Source organism: Takifugu flavidus, chromosome 14 (genome assembly GCF_003711565.1).
Source record: "Takifugu flavidus isolate HTHZ2018 chromosome 14, ASM371156v2, whole genome shotgun sequence".
Lineage (NCBI taxonomy): Eukaryota > Metazoa > Chordata > Actinopteri > Tetraodontiformes > Tetraodontidae > Takifugu > Takifugu flavidus.
In genome coordinates, this window is record NC_079533.1 from 11,813,326 (window position 1) to 11,831,988 (window position 18,663).

Below are 18,663 nucleotides of genomic sequence, written 5' to 3' on the forward strand. Positions count from 1 at the left end.
TCAATGAGAGTCCCCACAAAGACATGAGAACAAACACCTGTGTGTGTGTGTGTGGGCGCGCGCGCGTGCGTGCGTGTGTGTTTGAATATAAAGCTGGCGGTGGAACAATGATGTACACAAGTCTTTCACAATATACCTAAATTTCATCCACGCTGCCAATAATTAATTAGGGGAAGAAATGAGAAGCAGTATTTAATTCAAAAAGCAGTTTTTTTCCACACTTTTTATGTCCTTTACCAATATTCATGATCGCACACGGACAACACACTCTGATGAGCTGCCATGAACGAATCTATCACACATGAGTGAAATTGGAAATATTGGCAAGACAGGCCTGGAAGGCAAGCAGGCACACACACGAGCACACACACAACCGGGCGACACAGGAAGACATAATGAAGCACACAAATCCTTTCTTGCCCCAGACAAAATACACACAATCTGATTATTGTTTATATTCTTTGGCTGGTGTTTTCGGCTTCACCATGGAGCTCTAAGATGGAAATAAATCCAACTCTCATACTCTTAACACGCCCAGGTCATTAAGAGATGCTGACATTTTTAAGAAAGCTGCTAGCATCTCTCACTCCAGCAGCATGTTCTGTTAGCTTCTGTTACTTTGCAGGCTGTGGATCTTTACACATTTAATATAATTAAAAGAGAATCACCGTTAAATAGGAATGTTATTTCATTCCGACTGACCAAACACAGCGAGAGATGGGCAACACAAATTCAGTCCGGCTGTGAATAAATGATTGAGGCTGTTTACAGATCGCTGGGAAGCTCATCGGAATTCTGTGTGTTGTGGTGAAGAAAGGTCTTCACTTTTCAGAGACGTGGAAGAGATTCCATTCCTGCAGAAGAGAACTATACAAAAATTATAATTTGGCATTTATTTTTTGATCCTCCTCCCCTCCTGAATACATGGACGGACGGGTTTACGTCAGTCGTGGAACGTCTGGAATAATCAGATTGCTCAAATCACGATCCAGTAGCGCATTTATCGGTGTTTCTGGGGGGGGCAAAGACAGAAAGTGAATGACAGGGTGACCCCATCTCACCACCGAGACACCATCTCCTCGAAGGGCCAACATACACGGACCGACATGGCCATGCTGCCTTACAGGAACTGTAAAATAACGGTTGGAGAGGTTGTGTGTGTTGCATCTGGTTGTGTTGTACTTTTTACAGCTGTTTCTATGGGATTCTAATGAGCCGCAGCAGCTGCTAGCCTCCAAACACACACACACACACACACACACACACACACACACACACACACACCACACACACACACACACACACACACACAATCTCATTTAACAATTGACACCCGTCCAATCAATTCCCAACAAGTCCACACGATATCTCACAGGAAAGTTGGCACATTCGCAGTTTAACACAATAAGGTCTGTTGCTATTTTGTTGGTAATTTGGCTGCAGCAGCTGCAACATCTGGCTGCAGCGGCTTCAGATGTTGTTTAGAAACCCTTCAGAGTAGCTCACAGATCATGTCAATGCCCCGAGGACGTTTTCCGTTGAAGATATTCCGATGCTTTTTAACAGGCTTGATGTGTTTTCCACAAGCTAGTTTTACAACATCCCTCCATTGTCATTATTTTTCTTAACAAATGAAATACACGTGTACCTTTATCCGACAGTGAAGACTTACATGGTAATAGATGCATGATTAAATTTAGTGTAAAGCAATATTAGTGTAAGATTACAGCTTTTAGGTCAGCAAAAATGTTGCCTTGTCCAACTATAACTGGACAACTCAAGTGCTTGTAAATGCGTTATAATATCTAATAATATATAGTCAGACTAATATTGGAGTTGTCCTTATCCAACCCAGACCACCAGATAATGCGATTGAAAAACAGCCTTATCCAGCATGTTTGCGTCCTAATTGGAAACATCAAAGAAAGGCTGTTGCAGGAGAAGGCAACAAGGCTTCTTATCTGCACAGCAAGTAATGCATAGGTTAAGTACGAGATGAAAAAAGCTGTACATCCATCTGCCGTCCGACTCCAGTAGTTTCCTATAGGTCAACGGGAAAAGGGGCCATATTAACCCGCTAAAAAGATGCATATCGCCACCTGGTGTTTAGGAGGGCATCTTCGCCTCAGTTATTCGATTTTATTCGATGTCAGCTGGGACGAGGGCTGAATTCCAACAAGATGCCAAAGTCAAATTTTGACCATAGCTCGATTACACTGCGTAGAAACATCACGACTGTCTGCTAGTTAGCCAGAACTGAAAGAAGTGTCAGTCAACAAGCTGAAAAGACTTTTACTAAGTTCACCTGTGCGGTGTCACAGTCTTCAAACAGCGTTTGGAATACCGGCCTTCCCGTGCGGAAGCCACCGGCGTTTCAGACCCATAAATCTGCTTTACACCTCCACATTTGTGTCAGCAAACACTCGCTGCTGCCACTTCCACTTCCTCACCCCCCATTGTGCAGCAGCAGCGGTGCTTCTACGCGCCTGCTATACAACCTCGATGATGTCAGATCAGATCACAATCAGCCTAGCATAAAAGCCTCCAGAGCACTCCCGGCTAACCGCGTTCACACGCTGTCCTCACCTGCATAGAAAAACAAGAAGATTGCGAGCCTCACTCTACCCCCACGTTAACCCATTTTAAAATCTTTCTTGAGAAACGTGAGATTTAAGATGCAATCTTTTCATAAATGCCCTATATTGCGTCATGTGTGCAAGTGAGCTTGTGAATATTTCATGCATAGTTCATTAAATATACTTTTGATCAGATTTTGAGACTTTATACCAAATTTATCCCCAGTTCAGATAATATTAAAGACACAGAAACTGCTGAAACTCGACATGTTTCAAAAACAATGGACGCTTCATGCAAAAAAAACAGAGATTCTCCCTCTGACCACACTGAATGAAGGTCAATAATGACTATACACCAACTATGCAGTTAAAAATATAAATGTTCACAAACATAGCTGGAAAATCCCCAGACAGGAGAACATTGCGACTGTGCTAATTACGGTAACGTCCCACCAATCAGCTACTTTTTCAAGCTCTTTTAATGTTTTTCAAAAAATAACCAGCTAAAGTATCTTAATGTGATATTTGCATTCCACTATAAAAGGGCCCAGGTTTTAGTGGAAAAAGAGGGTTTATTTTCCAGCTCCCATTAGCCAAATTAAGCTTTGACACAAGTACCAGTGAACAGGCTATTTAAGCTGTGTTATTTCTTGACTCTTGCTCTCATTATGAACAACAAATGTCACATTCAAATGTGACATTTAACACTGGAAGTTCTTACTTCCTGTGATCTGTATCTTTATCTGAGGTCTTTATCTGCAGCTCTGATACAAACGTCAGCTTCTCCATTAATGAGTCAGGTCAAGTGACGTCATTCAGAAACATGAGAGTTTGCACTCAAGTCTGTTTGTCCTTTCCAGGCTACCGTAGAAAGATAGCAGAGCAACATGCTAACACACACAGAGAGGAACCCACATTAAAAATACTGTTCAGTGAATAAATATGCTAAAATGCTCTATCAAACACATTATTATGGATGTCATTAAAAATCCTTCCCACTGTAACTTTAAATGCAACAACAAATAAATAAAACAAATAAATAAAACAACTGGGATATTGCAGTAGTTTTGCAGCCAGCAGCCTGGCGGCGGCGTTGTCTTGGGCGCCGTAATTACCAACATTTTCTCAAATATTTGCAGCCAACTACGTGTTTTCAACACCTCTAACAATCCAGCTGAGGTTGATTCTGACGTCATTAAAACATGAGAGCAAAAACAAGCGTCAGGAAAATACTCTGCTGCACTAGTTTAACCACCAAAAGTAAGTTATAACTGCAACAGTAAGTCCAACTGCAAGAGCGCGCAATTATTTAATAAAACGCACCGTAATTGAAAAAAATACGGTAAGCAACTTTCGTGATGGCGCGTCCAGCTGCAAGGCGGCAAGAAAACGGCATTTGGAAAGGGAACGCACCCCCCCCACCCCCGGCTCCTGAGCCGAGTCCCAGGTCAAAGCAGAGAGAGCGACGGTAGCAATTACTGAGATCTGACAGGAGCTCCCAACTGCCTGTGGTTAACGAAATGACAGACGCGCTGCTTCATAACAGCACACAAGTCATTTCGCTCTGTTGACTCTATTTTTATTTGGCCCTTTTTTTTTTTTTTTTTAACCAGGTGACTCGCCAGAGAACCGGCGCTGGGCGGTCAGAGGGCCTTCGGAGAGCTTCTGGGATGAGGAGGTTTGTCTTAAACAATGTGAAACTGAGAAATCCTCTTTAGCAGTGCCCCGGGAGCCCAGTCCTCCTCGAGCACACCTGTGATCGTTTTAAGAGCAGGTTCGCAGAGGCGGTTTGAGTTATTTCTGGAGACTTTGGAAGGCCTCCAAACGGCGCGCTCTCCTTGAAGAGATCTGAGGCCACTTCACTACTGAGTGGGAGGAATGTGTGACTGTGGCGAGCAGCACGCTGCCACAGCTGCTACGCTGCGCCTTTTCCTAACTGGTTTGCGCCTGTTCTGGTCGCCAGGGTGGTCATTTGGGAGCCCTTGGGGGTTGTTTATCACGACCATTAGATGCTTAAACCTGGTATTTTAGCCACCCAATCTGTGTCAACCATGCCCCTTGAGTGGTTTAGCTGTGATGACAGAGACGGCTCTATTTGCACTGGATGAAAGAGTTTGCTCCTTTTCAGGGCTGATAAACAGAGGGTAAATCAGCAAACGGCCCCGCAGAGTAAACAGCACAGCAGCCGCTCGTATGCAGCTCTAACATTTGCGGTACTGACGTGGGCATGAACTGCCCCACTGACCTCGGATGGTTTCTTCTGCTGGTGGCGCACCCACGTGCTGCTGGTCCCAGTGCTCTTTGAGGACCTGGACCACGGGCTCACCTGACCTGCAGCGACACAGAGAGACAGACGTGAGCCGGGAGATCGAGCGCACACACACCTCAAAAGTGAACATTCGAGCGTTTGAGCCAGTTCCACATTTAAACTGGGATTATGTTTGAGCAGGAGTGTTGATTTATTATGAGGGAATTGGAACTTATAGAGTCTTTTCCCCAGGGAAGCTATATAGTCGGGAATTTTTTTTTTTAACTTGGTTTTGGGAAACCAAACATTCTGGTAATTTGCATTGTTCGTGTTTCCACTGCACCTCAAATTTCAAGAGAATTTCTAAAAATCTGGCTGGTGATGTTTGGAGGGTCTGGCATTGTGACCCACAGCAACTTTCTGGCTAATTTTTAATAAAACCAGGAGTTTGGAGCCGCTGACCCATCACGTTGACTCAGAATGAGCCTGGACCCTTTTAGTAGCTTCTCTTATTTGGCTGATGATCAAAACATACATCATATTAGGGTGATACTGAAAAAACAGAGAAGTGAAATAAAATAAAGGCTGTAAGTGAGTTCTACCCATCAGCGTTCCGCAGTCCCACCCCTCAGGAATTCCAAGGAATCTTGGGGGGGTTTCCCAGGTGATCCCAGGTGGAAAAGGGGCTAATGTAAACAGCGACTCCCTGAAAGTGTTTGACAGGGTTTACCAGACCAGCGCAATAAAAATATGCAATAACTCGTTCATTTGAAGCAAATATGAGACAGGGAGGCAAGAAAAGATCTGTGAGACGCTGTGGCAACAGCAGCAGTCTGAGTCGGGCCTGGAGCCGACTGGTGCTGATCCATTAAGAGCTTTAATAAGTGATGGCAGCATTAATAGCATCTTGTTAAGCAGTTTGTCCACTTTGGTGTTTTACAGCCTCATTAATAAACAACTTAATGGCAATTATCCAGACATGGGAGCAGCTATCCCAGCCAGCACTGGAAGTCCCGTGTATGCATGCGTGTGTGTGTGAATGTGCGCACGCACGCGCGTTTGTGATTTACTGGCATTTACGCGTCAAACTCTAAAGGAATGCAGTGCAGGAAGAGTTACGCGCACATTTTTCCATCAGTGCATTACACACTGGCGATCTAATCTATTAAAAAGACAGTTTTAAACAATCTCATGAAGTCAAAACTGCACACACACACACACTTACGCCCACACACAGACTGTTCCCGCCATGGCATGACAGGAAATATGGTGTGAATCGACGGAGAGGGAAATTAATCCACCACTCAGCTGTTCCGAGCGATGGTGCCACCCAACAGCCTGTAGTGGAACCCAAAATGTGCTGAGCTGTGTGTGTGTGTGTGCGTGTGTGTGTGTGTGTGTGTGTATGAGAGAGAGAGAGAGAGAGAGAGAGAGAGAGAGAGAGAAAAGTGCTGTGGCGTTATGCCCTCCAGCTGTTCTGTAAAATTCAACAAACACAACGATACGGCTGCAAACAAGCGATGAGAGTGTCAGGACAGGGAACACTGACAATGTGTGTGTGTGTGTGTGTGTGTGTGTGTGTGTGTGTGTCAACTAGACACTCACGTGTGGAGTCCGTTCAGGCGGACGCGCCGCTCCGCCGCTGCGGCCAGATAACCTATCGGGGCGGTGGGAGGTAACCCCTGGCCTCAGTGTGATAATTAAAAGACCTACTCGGCGCGCCGGCCAAAAACGAGCGCACGCATCCTTCAATTAGAAACCTGATAACCTGGTGTCAGCAGAGGCAGCCAGGGCCACGCCGCCGGCTCATGGCTGCCATCTAAATTATAAAGGAGTTGCCTTGGCCTTCTCCGTGGGGCACGTGAACGGCGTGTTAAAGCCGCGCTCAGACGCGTCGTACACGCTGCCCCACGGCAGCAAAACGGTTAAACACGAGCAAGGTCAGAAGCACCTCTGGTGACTCCGCGCCGGCTAAATCTGCTGAAGGATTAAATTGCTCTGGATTAATCTCCATAGATCCTTTAAATGAGCTAAAACAGCTTCCATAGGAAAAGCCATTTTCCACTTTTTTTGCCATTATGGCTATTACAATGTAATAAGCCATTTATTTCGCTTATTATAGATCTGTTATGCGTTTTAGAGAGTCGTCTATTAAACCTCTAAATAAATGTGTCTTATAAATGTGACATTCCTCCATCTTTACTCACGGTCTGTGGTGTCCGAGTCATTGCTGCTCGTGGAATATTTTCTCCTCTTCTTCTTGCTCTCCATCTGTCAGGGGGAGGCAGGAAGGCATGGAGACAAGGCGAGGGGCAAAAGAGAGAGGGGGGGAGAGAGAGAGCATGTGAGAGAAAAATTCACCATGGAAAATAAGTGTTATAGAATATATTAATATCTGCAACCAACACTGAAAATAAAAGGGGACATTTAGCTTGTTTACGCGACTAAAAACCCAAACATGAGCATCTTATTGTAGTTATTACATAATCATGATTGGATAGTGAGGAATCGGATCAAGACACCCGTATTTCTCCTGTTCATAAACCAGTTGGTATGTTTTGCAGGTGTTTTTTGGTTATTTTATATCATGTAAAAAAAGATAAATTGTGCATGAAGGCACGGCCTCTCCTGAGAACGAGCAGCAGAGCACAAAAAATGGAAGCAAAGAGATTCATAGATTTCAACCCTCCAATAGATTCTAACAGCACAGGGCAGGTTCGGCTCAATCTCCCATAAGTTCCGGCGGCACACGTCGCCATGACATTTACACATTTCACAACACAAAATGACAGAAGCACTGGCCACAGCAGAAGATCAGGCTGGCAAGACAAACAGCATTTGTCCGCAGGGCCTTTTTTTAGCATTAACGGAGCATTTGGTCACCGAGTTATTAGCCTGCAAAGGAGGGAGCATAAAACTGAGATAATGCAACCCACCCACATGTAAACGTGTTTACAATAAGGTCATTTTATCGTGCACCATAAGTTTACACTCAAGCAGAAACACTCGGGGGAGGGTGGCTATAAAAGCCCGAGAATTCCCTCTCAAGAAAGAAATAATCTGAGGGTCAAGGAAAGAAAACATAGGACCACTTGGAGGAAAGACGAAGGCCAGGGGTCAAAAGACTGGAACACGGGGAGATGAAGAAAACGCATCAGCAGAGGCGAGAAGTCAAGAGGTTTCTGTCATAGCGCCTGAGACAAAAGAGGAGGAGGAGGAGGGTGGCAGCGTTCCGTGCTGGGAGCAGAGATTTATGTGGCTGTAAAAGAGGGCTTTTCCCACTTAGACAAGGTTTTCCTGCACCCTCCTCCCAGCATGCAGCTACTCTGACATTTATACTGACACAACAACAATCCACTTCCCTGTACCTTCATTCCAATTCCGCAACACCCCCCCCCCCACCCCCGTTCTCCAGTCGTCTCACAGCGGCAGGGGAAAAGTCAGCAGAAGAAACGAGATGATGGCAGCAGTTCTGGTTGGAGGCAACCATGCGAACGGGCAGAACTTCCTCCACTCTGACCTTCCGGAGCTGCAAACATCTGGCTGTCTTGTGGTTTGCTAACAACGCCGACAAGCTTTGGTTTAACGATGTGCAGAAACGTGTTGAGGATGGCCCTCGGCGGCCCTCCCTGTAACTGTGCTGCCGCAGATGGAAGATGAGTAATTCCAAGTTTTGGGTTGGAGTTGAACTCCAATCAGTCATTTTGCTGTATATCTGAATTGGGATGTTTAGAGGCAAGAAGGGGACAAACATGGAGCAGAATCTGTGGCCAAAATCCACAAATTTGACTTCAGGGGGATTCAGAGGAACTCTGAAGCATCACGTCTTCGTGCCTTGTCCCCTCTTCGGGTTTCCTGCCAAACATGTCTCCTCTTCTCACACCATCCTCAGAAACTCGCCGTACCCGACGGTGGAGCGCAGACTCAGATTTTATTCATTCCTCTGGCGAGGTGAACCGGGAGCAGTTGGCCAAGAATCAAAGAAAAGTAAAATATTGGAGTGAGTTGCTGAAATGACGTCATACTTTTCTTGGTCCCATGATGGTTAAATTTGTCAGAGGTGCTGTGTTCTTATTTTTATCACAATAGCGGCCCTGATATCAATTTCCCGCCCAAATCCATCAACGCCGCTCTGACACCTGAGCTGCAGCTGCCAAACTGAGCCAGAAGCAAACATCTGTCAGACTCGGTGAAATAACCTCGCGCGCGGGGGGGGGGGTATTATCCAAAAGAAAGATGAATGTCAGAAAAAACCCAACGATGTTGTTGAGGCTTTTCGGGGTCGGCGGGAAGCCGAGCTGTGAGGGAAAATGTGAGGAGGAATCGAAGAGTTAGAAGGGAAAGGTGGAAGAGTCTAGAGATGAGAAAGAATAAAGATTTACCAAGGCAAACGTGTGCCAAACAGCAAAAACACCAGCCATCACACACACACACACACACACACACACACACACACACACACACACACACACCACACACACACACACACACACACACACAGAGTCAGTCACGCTATATTAAAGAGCACACATGTTTCTAATGAGCGAGTGCATGTAAATCTCATGCTACATGTGTGAGCGTGAGGCAAATCTGGCAGATTTTGTATCAAATATGTCATTATTTACTGTTATGGGGCAGAAAATGAGAATTATTGATGCAGACATGCAGCAAATATACATAAACGTGCCGCAGAGGTGCTTTATGAGCTGCCATGAGGCCAAAATCATATTAAAGAGCAGTATAATTATGCTGCTCCCTGCGGGGAATACAGCACATCTCCATAGCAACCATCAACACAAGTACCAAGAACTATGGGGGTGTCTGAAGAAGACAGAAATTTATAGAGAACAACTTTAAAAATAAATAAAGTAAAATACAACATTCTGCCTTCAGCAATGACAGCTGATGCTCTGATGGGATTGTGGGTATTGTAGTTTGCATGGAGGAAGTAAATGAGCAGCACCTGGCGGGTTTTATTTCACATCTCGGCTGATGTGGGCACGTTCTCTGCTCACAGCGTCATGTCAACCCAAAGCATTTACACTAAATGTAAAATTTAGAAGAAAAGAAGCTTTGCAACGCCCGCTGGGAAAGCCAGACCTCCCGGGGAGGAACCTAATTGGCCGAGGATTTAAATGGAGCCACTCTGTGACGAGTTTCTCAACCGTCCCGGCTCTCCCAGGATCTGAAATCCAACTCGCAATCGCAAGCGAGCGATTAAATCAGAGAGAAAAAGTGAGCAGCAACATCTGCTGCCGCTCAAAGATTAATTGCTTCTATTTGATCCACGACTGTCTGAGGGTGTTTACAGAAGCTGAGTCACAGTTGGATGAACAGTGCTTCATCCTTTCATTTGGGCAAACGCGCACGGTGACGTGAAGATGAGACACCCGAATTATCCGGCGCAGCGTTCAGGTGTGCAGGCCTCAGCTGATGTACGGCAAACGGGTTTATCACTCGGATGTGCAGCCGGTGAACATTAACCAGCTGGGCCGATGCTAAACCAGATGAGAGTAGGTAAGAAACCTCATAAAACAGCTCCTGCTGGCACCATATGCTCCGTCACAGCCCCCGTCACTCAATCAAGCTGTGGTTTTAAACAGAAATGACATCATCGTAGCACCAAAATGCGCCGCTTCCTGTCCAATTGTGATGTAAAAGTGTGACGGACCAGAACAAAACTCCTGTTTGTTGCTCGGTAAGTGAATCACCTGCGTAACCGGCACATTTGCATTTCATTAGCGGTGCATAAAAAGGTTTATTGGCCGATGAAATCGAGCAGCACCAAACACGTCCCAGAGACGTCGGGTTTGATCGTCTGCTTAATCAGCTAATGGTTTCAGCACCCGACGGGCGGCGGATTAAACCGGCTGTTTAATCAATCAAGCGCGGTGAAACCGAGCCGTCGGGTTTAACAATGGAGGCAGCTTTGAATGGGAAACGCGGGACGTCTGCCGGACAGACGCCGCGTCCGTCCAAGCCCGTCTTCAGGCTTCCAGACCCTCCTGACTGGCCGGGTCCCATTTCTCACTCTGTCCACCCGTCTGTCCGCCTGTGAGCCGGCCATCTGTCTCACTGTCTGACGGCTTGACTCTGTCTTTCAGCCCGTCTACCCATTTGGCCGCCATCTGTTTGTCTGCGGTTTCATCGCGCCTCCGCTACGTTGCCTGTCTGCTACGTTGCTGTGACGTTTCCCTGAGTAGAGACAGCGTCCCGGTTCTGCCTCTTCTTCTGTCTTTTTCCGACGTTACAACGTTTGGAACGTCGGCCATCTAGTATTGAGAGACGGCAGCCGCACAGCTGGAAAAGACACACGTCTTCCTGGATGTCAGGGGATTAAATGAGTTTGATTTGAGAAATAATGACCTCAACAGTGCAGATCGTGAAGCTGCAGCATGCAGAGCATTGTATCTCACACACACACACACCACACACACACACACACACACACAGACACACAGACACACACACACACACACAAATGTGCCCAGAGCTCCTTGAGGAGCCAGAGGTCAGCCAGTTTGATAAAGAATCCTTGCATATAAATTGCTTCATAACAAGCCATCTCTCTGAGGTGGTGCAGCATCTGTGTGTATAATGATGTGTATCGGTGTGTTTATTTGTTGCGTGCGTCCTTCCTGAGCGAGCGGAGCCAAAGGAGCCTGTCTGGGGAAATAAACGCCTGAAAAAAAGCCTCTGGCGACAAGTGCAAACTGGGAAAAGCGAAACTGCCTTCCATCGTCAGCCTCGCGCTCTTTGACATGCGGCAAAAGTTCCTTCCTCCCCTGATGTTCTCAACATCACCCGGGCGTCTGTCAATCACTGCTCCATCCCTCCTTCCATCACCCTTCGCCTCGCTTCCCTTCTCTCTTTTTAAATGTTCTGAACTTGCTGACACTCGATATTTCTTGAGGGGAAATGAAATGACAGGCAGAGTGGGACAGAGAGGGTGTGTGTGTGTGTGTGTGTGTGGGGTGGAGGGGTATTAAACAGGGACAGGGCCTGGAGAGTATTGCCCTACTGACCTTATATCGTTATACTACATTACTGGGGGTTGTTCGACCGTGGCTGGTCTACCAAAGCAAATTAGTCTCACAGTAGGTCAGCCTAAGCTGGGGCCACCAAAGCACCCTAATAAAGGGGTCTGCTGGTAAATATCTGCTGGCTGGAACTTCACACAGCTGGATGGGGATTCGGGTTCCTCCCTGAGGGGCCCATTTTACAGGAAGGGTCAAAGGTCAGATATCTTGTGAATCGCTGGGACCTAAATATTGATGAGCTGTTGATGGGTAAATAAAATCTAAAAATGCCAGGAAGCAGAGAGCCTGGGGAGGGTTTTCAACTTATGCTGAAAACACCGAAGTGCTGACGTAGCAAATCAGGGACTCCGTGCATTTTCTCATCCCTAAAAGACCGTGCACGTGTTCGTGGCCATGAGCACCATCTGCCCAACAGAATGATAGTAATTATCGGCGTTGCCTCCTTCACCCTCCTCTGAAGGGACTAGTTTAGCTCGCATCCAAGGCACCACTGAAAAGTCCAATAAAGGCTCCATTTAGAGGGAAAACATCTTAAACAACAGAGGGAGGCATCGTTAGTGGTATCCATAAAGAATCGCTTCATTAAGGAGTCCCGATATTGAATAATTAGTGCTATAAAATTAGCGTTGTGATTGCTGATGGACGTCACTGCTGGACTGAACATACCAGCCAGGGAAGAGTGAAACACACACAGATGTCCAATTCTATTTTCACTCTCCTCCCTTCGGTCTCCTCCCCATCCCTTCTCCAACACACACACACACACACACACACACACACACACACACACACAACACACACACACACACACACGCACAAAACACTCACAGAGCTATTTTTGGAGCCGCCAGAGAGAAGGTATGCAAAGACGAGAGGTTCACAGACTGACTGAGTTTGACAGGTAAAGAAAAAGTGCACCAAAGGAGCAATCACAAAAGGGTTATAAAGTGAGGTGGAGACTCGAGGGAGAGAAGAGACGGAGGGAGAACGACAACAAAAGGAGGGGGGGTGAAGATGAAATACACCGTCATGATTGAGCAGGAAGAAGAAGGCGACGCCCCAAAAACGTGTGATGTCAGGCGTCTCCGAATCCTGCGACATCAAACACTCATGAAGACGGAATGAAACGGCAAGACGAAGAAGAGGAAAAAGCAGAAGCAACACATCAAACATGCGCGCGGCCATGCTAACAGGTGGGCAGCAGAGAACAAACACACAAGCTGATGAAACAGGTAGAAAATCCTTCAGCCTCCTCTCATGGCAGGGGACATTTCCCGGCGTTGCATAAAGCACCGCGTCATAAACAGTCTGTGCGACTCTGTTTATACACGTCAAATTGTGCCAACATGCGTTTCCATCAATGCTAACAAAGCTAACGGTGGGAATCCACCTATATCTTCCCAGCAGGAGGCCTCCGACTCCCTGGAAGCACACATTTCGACCCCCTCTTTAGAGACAAATGCCAGCGACATGTGCGGCAGCCTCTGTTGACTCCAGCTCTGCTCGCAACCCCTATCAATAACGGCCGCGCATCCGCATCACCTGACTGACTGGAAGGGTTCACGACCGCTTAAGAGCAGCCGTGAGTCACACTCCGACGGCGAAATTAACATCACTGTTCCCATCAGCCCCCACCATCACTCCGCCCCTCCCTCAGTGGCCCATCCTGTGGAACACTTGGGGATTTGCTGGTTGGAAGAGGGCTAAGTCCTCGTGATAAACACAGAAGGCTGCCGCCTCGATAAAGCAAATTAGTTTTCTGCTATTGTGCTCGGGGGAGTCGAGCCTGCAAAAGAGCGAAGACAAATATTGAATGAAGGGGGGGGTAAAAAACCATTCTGGCTGTAATGTGAGGATGGTGCGGATGCAGCGGGCGTTAAAGACCCCAGGGACTTTTAGGTGAGGAACCTCTTCAGACCTATTAAGTTCAGGCCCACCTTGATGAAGTCAGAGGTGGTAGGGTTGGAAAGGGGAGGAGCTTTGGCCGACATCATTAGGAGCGTGCACGTCATCAACTCCGCTCCTACATGCACGCCAGCCCACGGGGCGTCAGGCTAAACAAACAGGTCATGGGAATCAAACCTGTTTTATCACCTGGTTGGTTCCAGCCACCATTAAGAGGCACACACACTTATGGATGGTGCTGTTGCATCATGGGAACAGACAGCTTGGATGGCAGGAGGGGGGGTACAGGAAGAGAGAGGGGGGGGGGGGGGGGGGGAGAGAGAAGTGAAAAATAAAGAGGCAGAACTCCAGATAATTTTCTAACAGCCTCCTGCTTCTGAAATCTGCTGACAAACAATGAACGTGTGTGTGTGGGGGGGGAAGCTGAAGCTGGGGCTCTGCCAAAGAGCCAGGAGGAGGAAGCAAAAGGGGAAGGCAGGTGGGAGGGGAGGGGGAGGCTGGAGGATTGAACTACTGCTTTACTGCCATCAGGAGTTCATTAGCTCCTGGAAGGGAGTGAAGGAGGGATGAAAAGGACAGAGATGGAGGATAAGCACTGCCCTTCACTCCCTAACCCTGGCAACCATCGCCCTGTTAATCTACACCCCCCCACCCCCCATCCACCACCATCCACCCTAGCGTCTCCATCTTCTCACCTCTACTCTACTTCCATCCTGTATTCTTTCCTTTCTTGTTCCTCCTTTTCGCATAATATGCATCTGTTCATCGTTCCCCCACCCAAAACATGCATGATCATAGCGTGTCCTGTCAGTTTGTCTTCCTGTTACACTCAGGCTTACTCTCTCCTCACACACACACACACACACACACACACACACCACACACACACACACACACACACACACACACACACACACACACACACCCTTCTATCCATGTGAGGACTTTCACAGACATCATACATTCCCCAGCTCCTTATCCTAACCATCCCAACTAACCCCCGGACCCTGGCCTAAAAATAACCCAATTCTAACCTCAACCTTAGAACCACGGCTGAACCCTCGCCCAGTCCACAAGTTGTGAGGACCAGCCAAAATGCCCTCGCGTCCCAAAAACTGTCCTCACTTTGCTGGTAGAAAGCAGATTTTGGTAATCAATATGTCACAAAGTACAAGATCACACAAACATACCTGTCTTCCTGCCCATCACGACTCTAACTCATCACATATAACCCCCCAAAAAGCCATTTTCCAGTATGGCTATGCAGAAAGACTGCCCCCTATAGGCTGCAAACGGACCAAAGCAATTGTGTCTTGAATCAGGAGTTGCAACAGTGAGGACCTGTTAAAAATGGCCAAGCTGCGAGCACCGTGCTCTGATCCTGCTTCAGATCCAGAGGCATGAGCCTGTCTCGCCCATTCACAGCCCTACAGACCTCTGCTCCCTCAGAGAGCGCCGCACCCGCCGCCCAAATCCATTATTAACATAGATTTGAGTGCAAGACGCATCTATAGAAACCTGGAAGCCGTCCCTGCACGCAGGACGTGTCATCTACGACCTGAAAGCAACCACAAGCGTACACGCAGATGGAGCAGATGACTCAAACCAATACAAGATACAAAGCTGTTAGGTCCCTTTTGAGAAGGAAACCCATCTGAAAGCTGAAAGACACCTGCTGTCGGCTTCTGCTCGGGTTGGGGAAGCTAAACTTGTGTGAAGGCAAGGTCACCTGATCGAGACACACGGGCCATTGAGACGCTGCAGCAGCAGCAGCAGCAGCATCTGAGATCTAATCAGTGTGATTAAAGTAAAAAAATAAATACTGCGAGGGATACAGTGTAAAAGATAACCCCGAAAGAGGATTACAATCTCCATCTGAAGCCCATCTGCCGCACCCTCCCGTTGGACCCATGTGGTCCTCGAGAACCTGTGAGGCGAGCTCTATTTATTATCTGCCAATGTTTCCCCTGTGTGTGGCGATGCGTGCAGGTGTACAGATTATCCTATTTAACAAGGCTGAGTCACAAACTGATGTCATCCCCACACACACACGCACACAAACACACACATGCGCATTATTTACAGCGCGCACGTAGTATTTACTTTGGGTGTCATGCTGGAAATCTGAAACTCCTCCGCTCAGAAAATGAGCGCATATTTACTTAGAACCCGCGTGCATATGGGATGGAGGGTGCTGTTGGGGTGATGTCACTGCTCCATTCAGGAACCCCCCCCCCAACAACCTAGCTGCTAATGTGACACAACACACCACGTGGGACTCCTTACCCCCTTTTACAGCCAATGGGAGCTCAGCTCTCTTAACGCAGCAGGCACAGATACACAAACGCCGCTCCGCAGCACCCCACCCACACACACACGTGTGCACGCGAACACATGTGAGGCGTAAACGAGCGTGCTCGGGTTTCACAGGTAGAGTTCAGAGTGAGTGTGCGTGTGTGTGCGTGTGTGTGTGCGCGTGTGTGTCTTCTTGAGCAAAGCAGAGAGATGGTGTGATCGATGGACGGAGGGATAACAGACAAAACAAGAAGTAGGTGGGAAGGAGGGATGAAAAACGAGGGGCTGAAATATGGATGAGAGGCTGGAGGGCTGTCAGGGAAAAAACTGATGCAAAAAGACCCCCCCCCCCCCCCCCCCCCCCACTCCCCTGCCTTGTAAACAACTGCTGTCTCTGGGCGAGAGTGGAGAGTCTCCAGGGAGGGAAGGGGGAAGAGAGATGGAGAGAGAGATAACGGTACAGTGTTGCAGGAGGAAAGGCATGGAAGGGAGGAAGGGGTGGGGGGGGGGGCAGAGGATAGAGAGCTGTTATGCCCCCACATGCCATGACTCATCTCCACCAGGAGGTCTGTGGGTATCCGTGCTCCAGAGTTTGTGAGAGTTTGGAGAGCGGGAGAAACGTGCATGTTTGCAGGCATGCACAGGCACACGGCTCCAGCTTGTGTGTGTGTGATGGGGGTGGGGGGGCGGGGGGAGAGCGTTTAACAAGTCTCCAGACAATCTGGGCTTAATTGATTCAAGACCAGGACGTTACACATGGAAAGAAATCAGCTATGATCAGAATGAATCAATCCCAAACATCAATCACTCTGCCCCCCCCCCCCCCACACACACACACACACACCCCTCCCTGTTTATTGCTGGTGTTCCTTCAGAAGTGCACACTCATTCAAACCTCATCCACTGCTCTGGAGGTAAACAACAGCCACTCCCCCCTCATCCTGAACCGGCCCGATCTGCACAGCAGAGAGCAGCAGCAGCAGGAGGAGGAGGAGGAGGAGGAGGAGGAGGAGGAGGGTGAAGAGGAGCGTGCATGCGATCGGCTGCGTGCTCAGCCTTCCTAAAATCATCTCTGCTCCCCAAGGCTTTCCTCCCCTTCCTCTTTAACCCAGGAATGAATGAACCTGTATGTCCTCCACGCACCGAGCTGCCACCGTGCGCTCGGCCCTGCTTCTCCCGCACGACACCGCACAAGTTCGTTCAAGACAAAAACGCGCGTTTTTCCTGTCACCCCCCCCCCCCCCTACACGTTAACGGCCAAGTTCCAACCCGCTGTCGGGCTCCGGTGCGTGAACGTTGCGATGACGCGCTAAAGTGCCCGCACTTTGGACAGTTGGGAAGCGGACGGATATCAACGGGGGGCGCGATCCTGTGGTCTTGAGGGGAAAACTTCCACCTCAGACGTACGTGGGGAAGCAGCGCCCCAGCGACACCCCTCCCTGCCTGACCCACATGCGCCGCCCCAGCGAACAGCGCGCCCCTGCAGCTGACTGACAAGCCCCGCCGCTGGAGCGCGTTACAGTAACGCTGTCCCGGTGCTGGCCTAGCACTGATTTAGCACTTCAGAGCTGCCACTTTTCCATATGTTACGTGCGCACGCGCGTGCGTGTGTGTGTGTGTGTTTACCTCGATCGTTGCCAGTTTCGGGTGTAGAGGCGTCCTCGATCCTGTGCAGCGGCCGATTCCCACAGATTAGGGAATCATTGGCAGCCAGGCACATGTAGTTGAACGGAGGGTTTAGCACTAGTTCAGTCCCCCCCCCTCCATCCCCCCCCTCCCCCCGGTGCCCTGGCAGAGTGTTAGCAGCGCTGCTAAACAGCCCTGGATGTGAGTGACAGGAGGGTTCCGAGCCCCTCGCCTGACGCGGCGCGGTGACAGCGCGTCAGCTCCGCGAACGCCGGCTCCGAATAAATAAGCGCAAATAAAATCCCCAAAGTGGCGCCCGGGCCGAGTTGGAATCTCCAAAAACTCCGCAAGCGCCGCTGCAAACGCGGCGGTGCCGCCGCTGGTCCTGCCGGGCTTCACGGTTTGGCAGCCTGCGAAGTGCGCGCACCACGGCGCTCACAGGAAAGCATGTCGCAGTTGCAAAAAAAAAATAAAAAATAAAAAAAAATACAGCGGCTCAAACGTGGTGTCAAAATCCGCCCGTGTTTTCCTCTTTACGGCCGGAGACAAACGTCCAGAGAAGCTGGAGGAGGGGAAAGGGGGGTTAAAAAAGGGAGAAAAGGATGCTTTATTCCCAACCGATGAGTCAGAGAAGAACCGGGCGAGTTTCGCAACGTCCCTCCTTCAAAAATAAAACATTGAGCCCTCCTTGCCTCCACTTGCAGCCGTGCCTGGCTTCCACTCCTCCGGCCGGCGTTCACTCCGCGTCCCCGCCGCTTTGCACGGCTCGAGCCTCGCAGCGTCTCCCGCAGCCTCCTGGAGAACAACAGCGCGGGGGGGATGAAGAAAAACCAGCTCTTATCTCCAGCTTGAAAACTCTTTTGGCGCCATATTTATGGCGTACTTTCAATTCAGCGTTACCGCAGGCAGCACTTCCTCCTCCGAGAAGTGCGAGGTGACTGCGCCTCGGAGAGGAGAGCGCCGGGACTGAACT

At 48.7% G+C, this 18,663-nt stretch overlaps 1 protein-coding gene across 1 annotated transcript in view; it reads right to left on the reverse strand.

The window, feature by feature from the left end:
- Positions 1-18,603, reverse strand: part of LOC130537244 (E3 ubiquitin-protein ligase Jade-2-like) — a 43,799-nt gene extending 25,196 nt beyond the window's left edge. The window contains exons 1-3 of the mRNA XM_057053909.1: positions 17,691-18,603; positions 7,032-7,095; positions 4,822-4,907 (exon numbers count right to left, since the gene is read on the reverse strand). Coding sequence (XP_056909889.1) covers positions 4,822-4,907; positions 7,032-7,095 — 150 coding nt within the window. The 5' untranslated portion in view covers positions 17,691-18,603. The remainder of the gene's footprint in view (positions 1-4,821; positions 4,908-7,031; positions 7,096-17,690) is intronic.
- Positions 18,604-18,663: the final 60 nt, after the last annotated feature.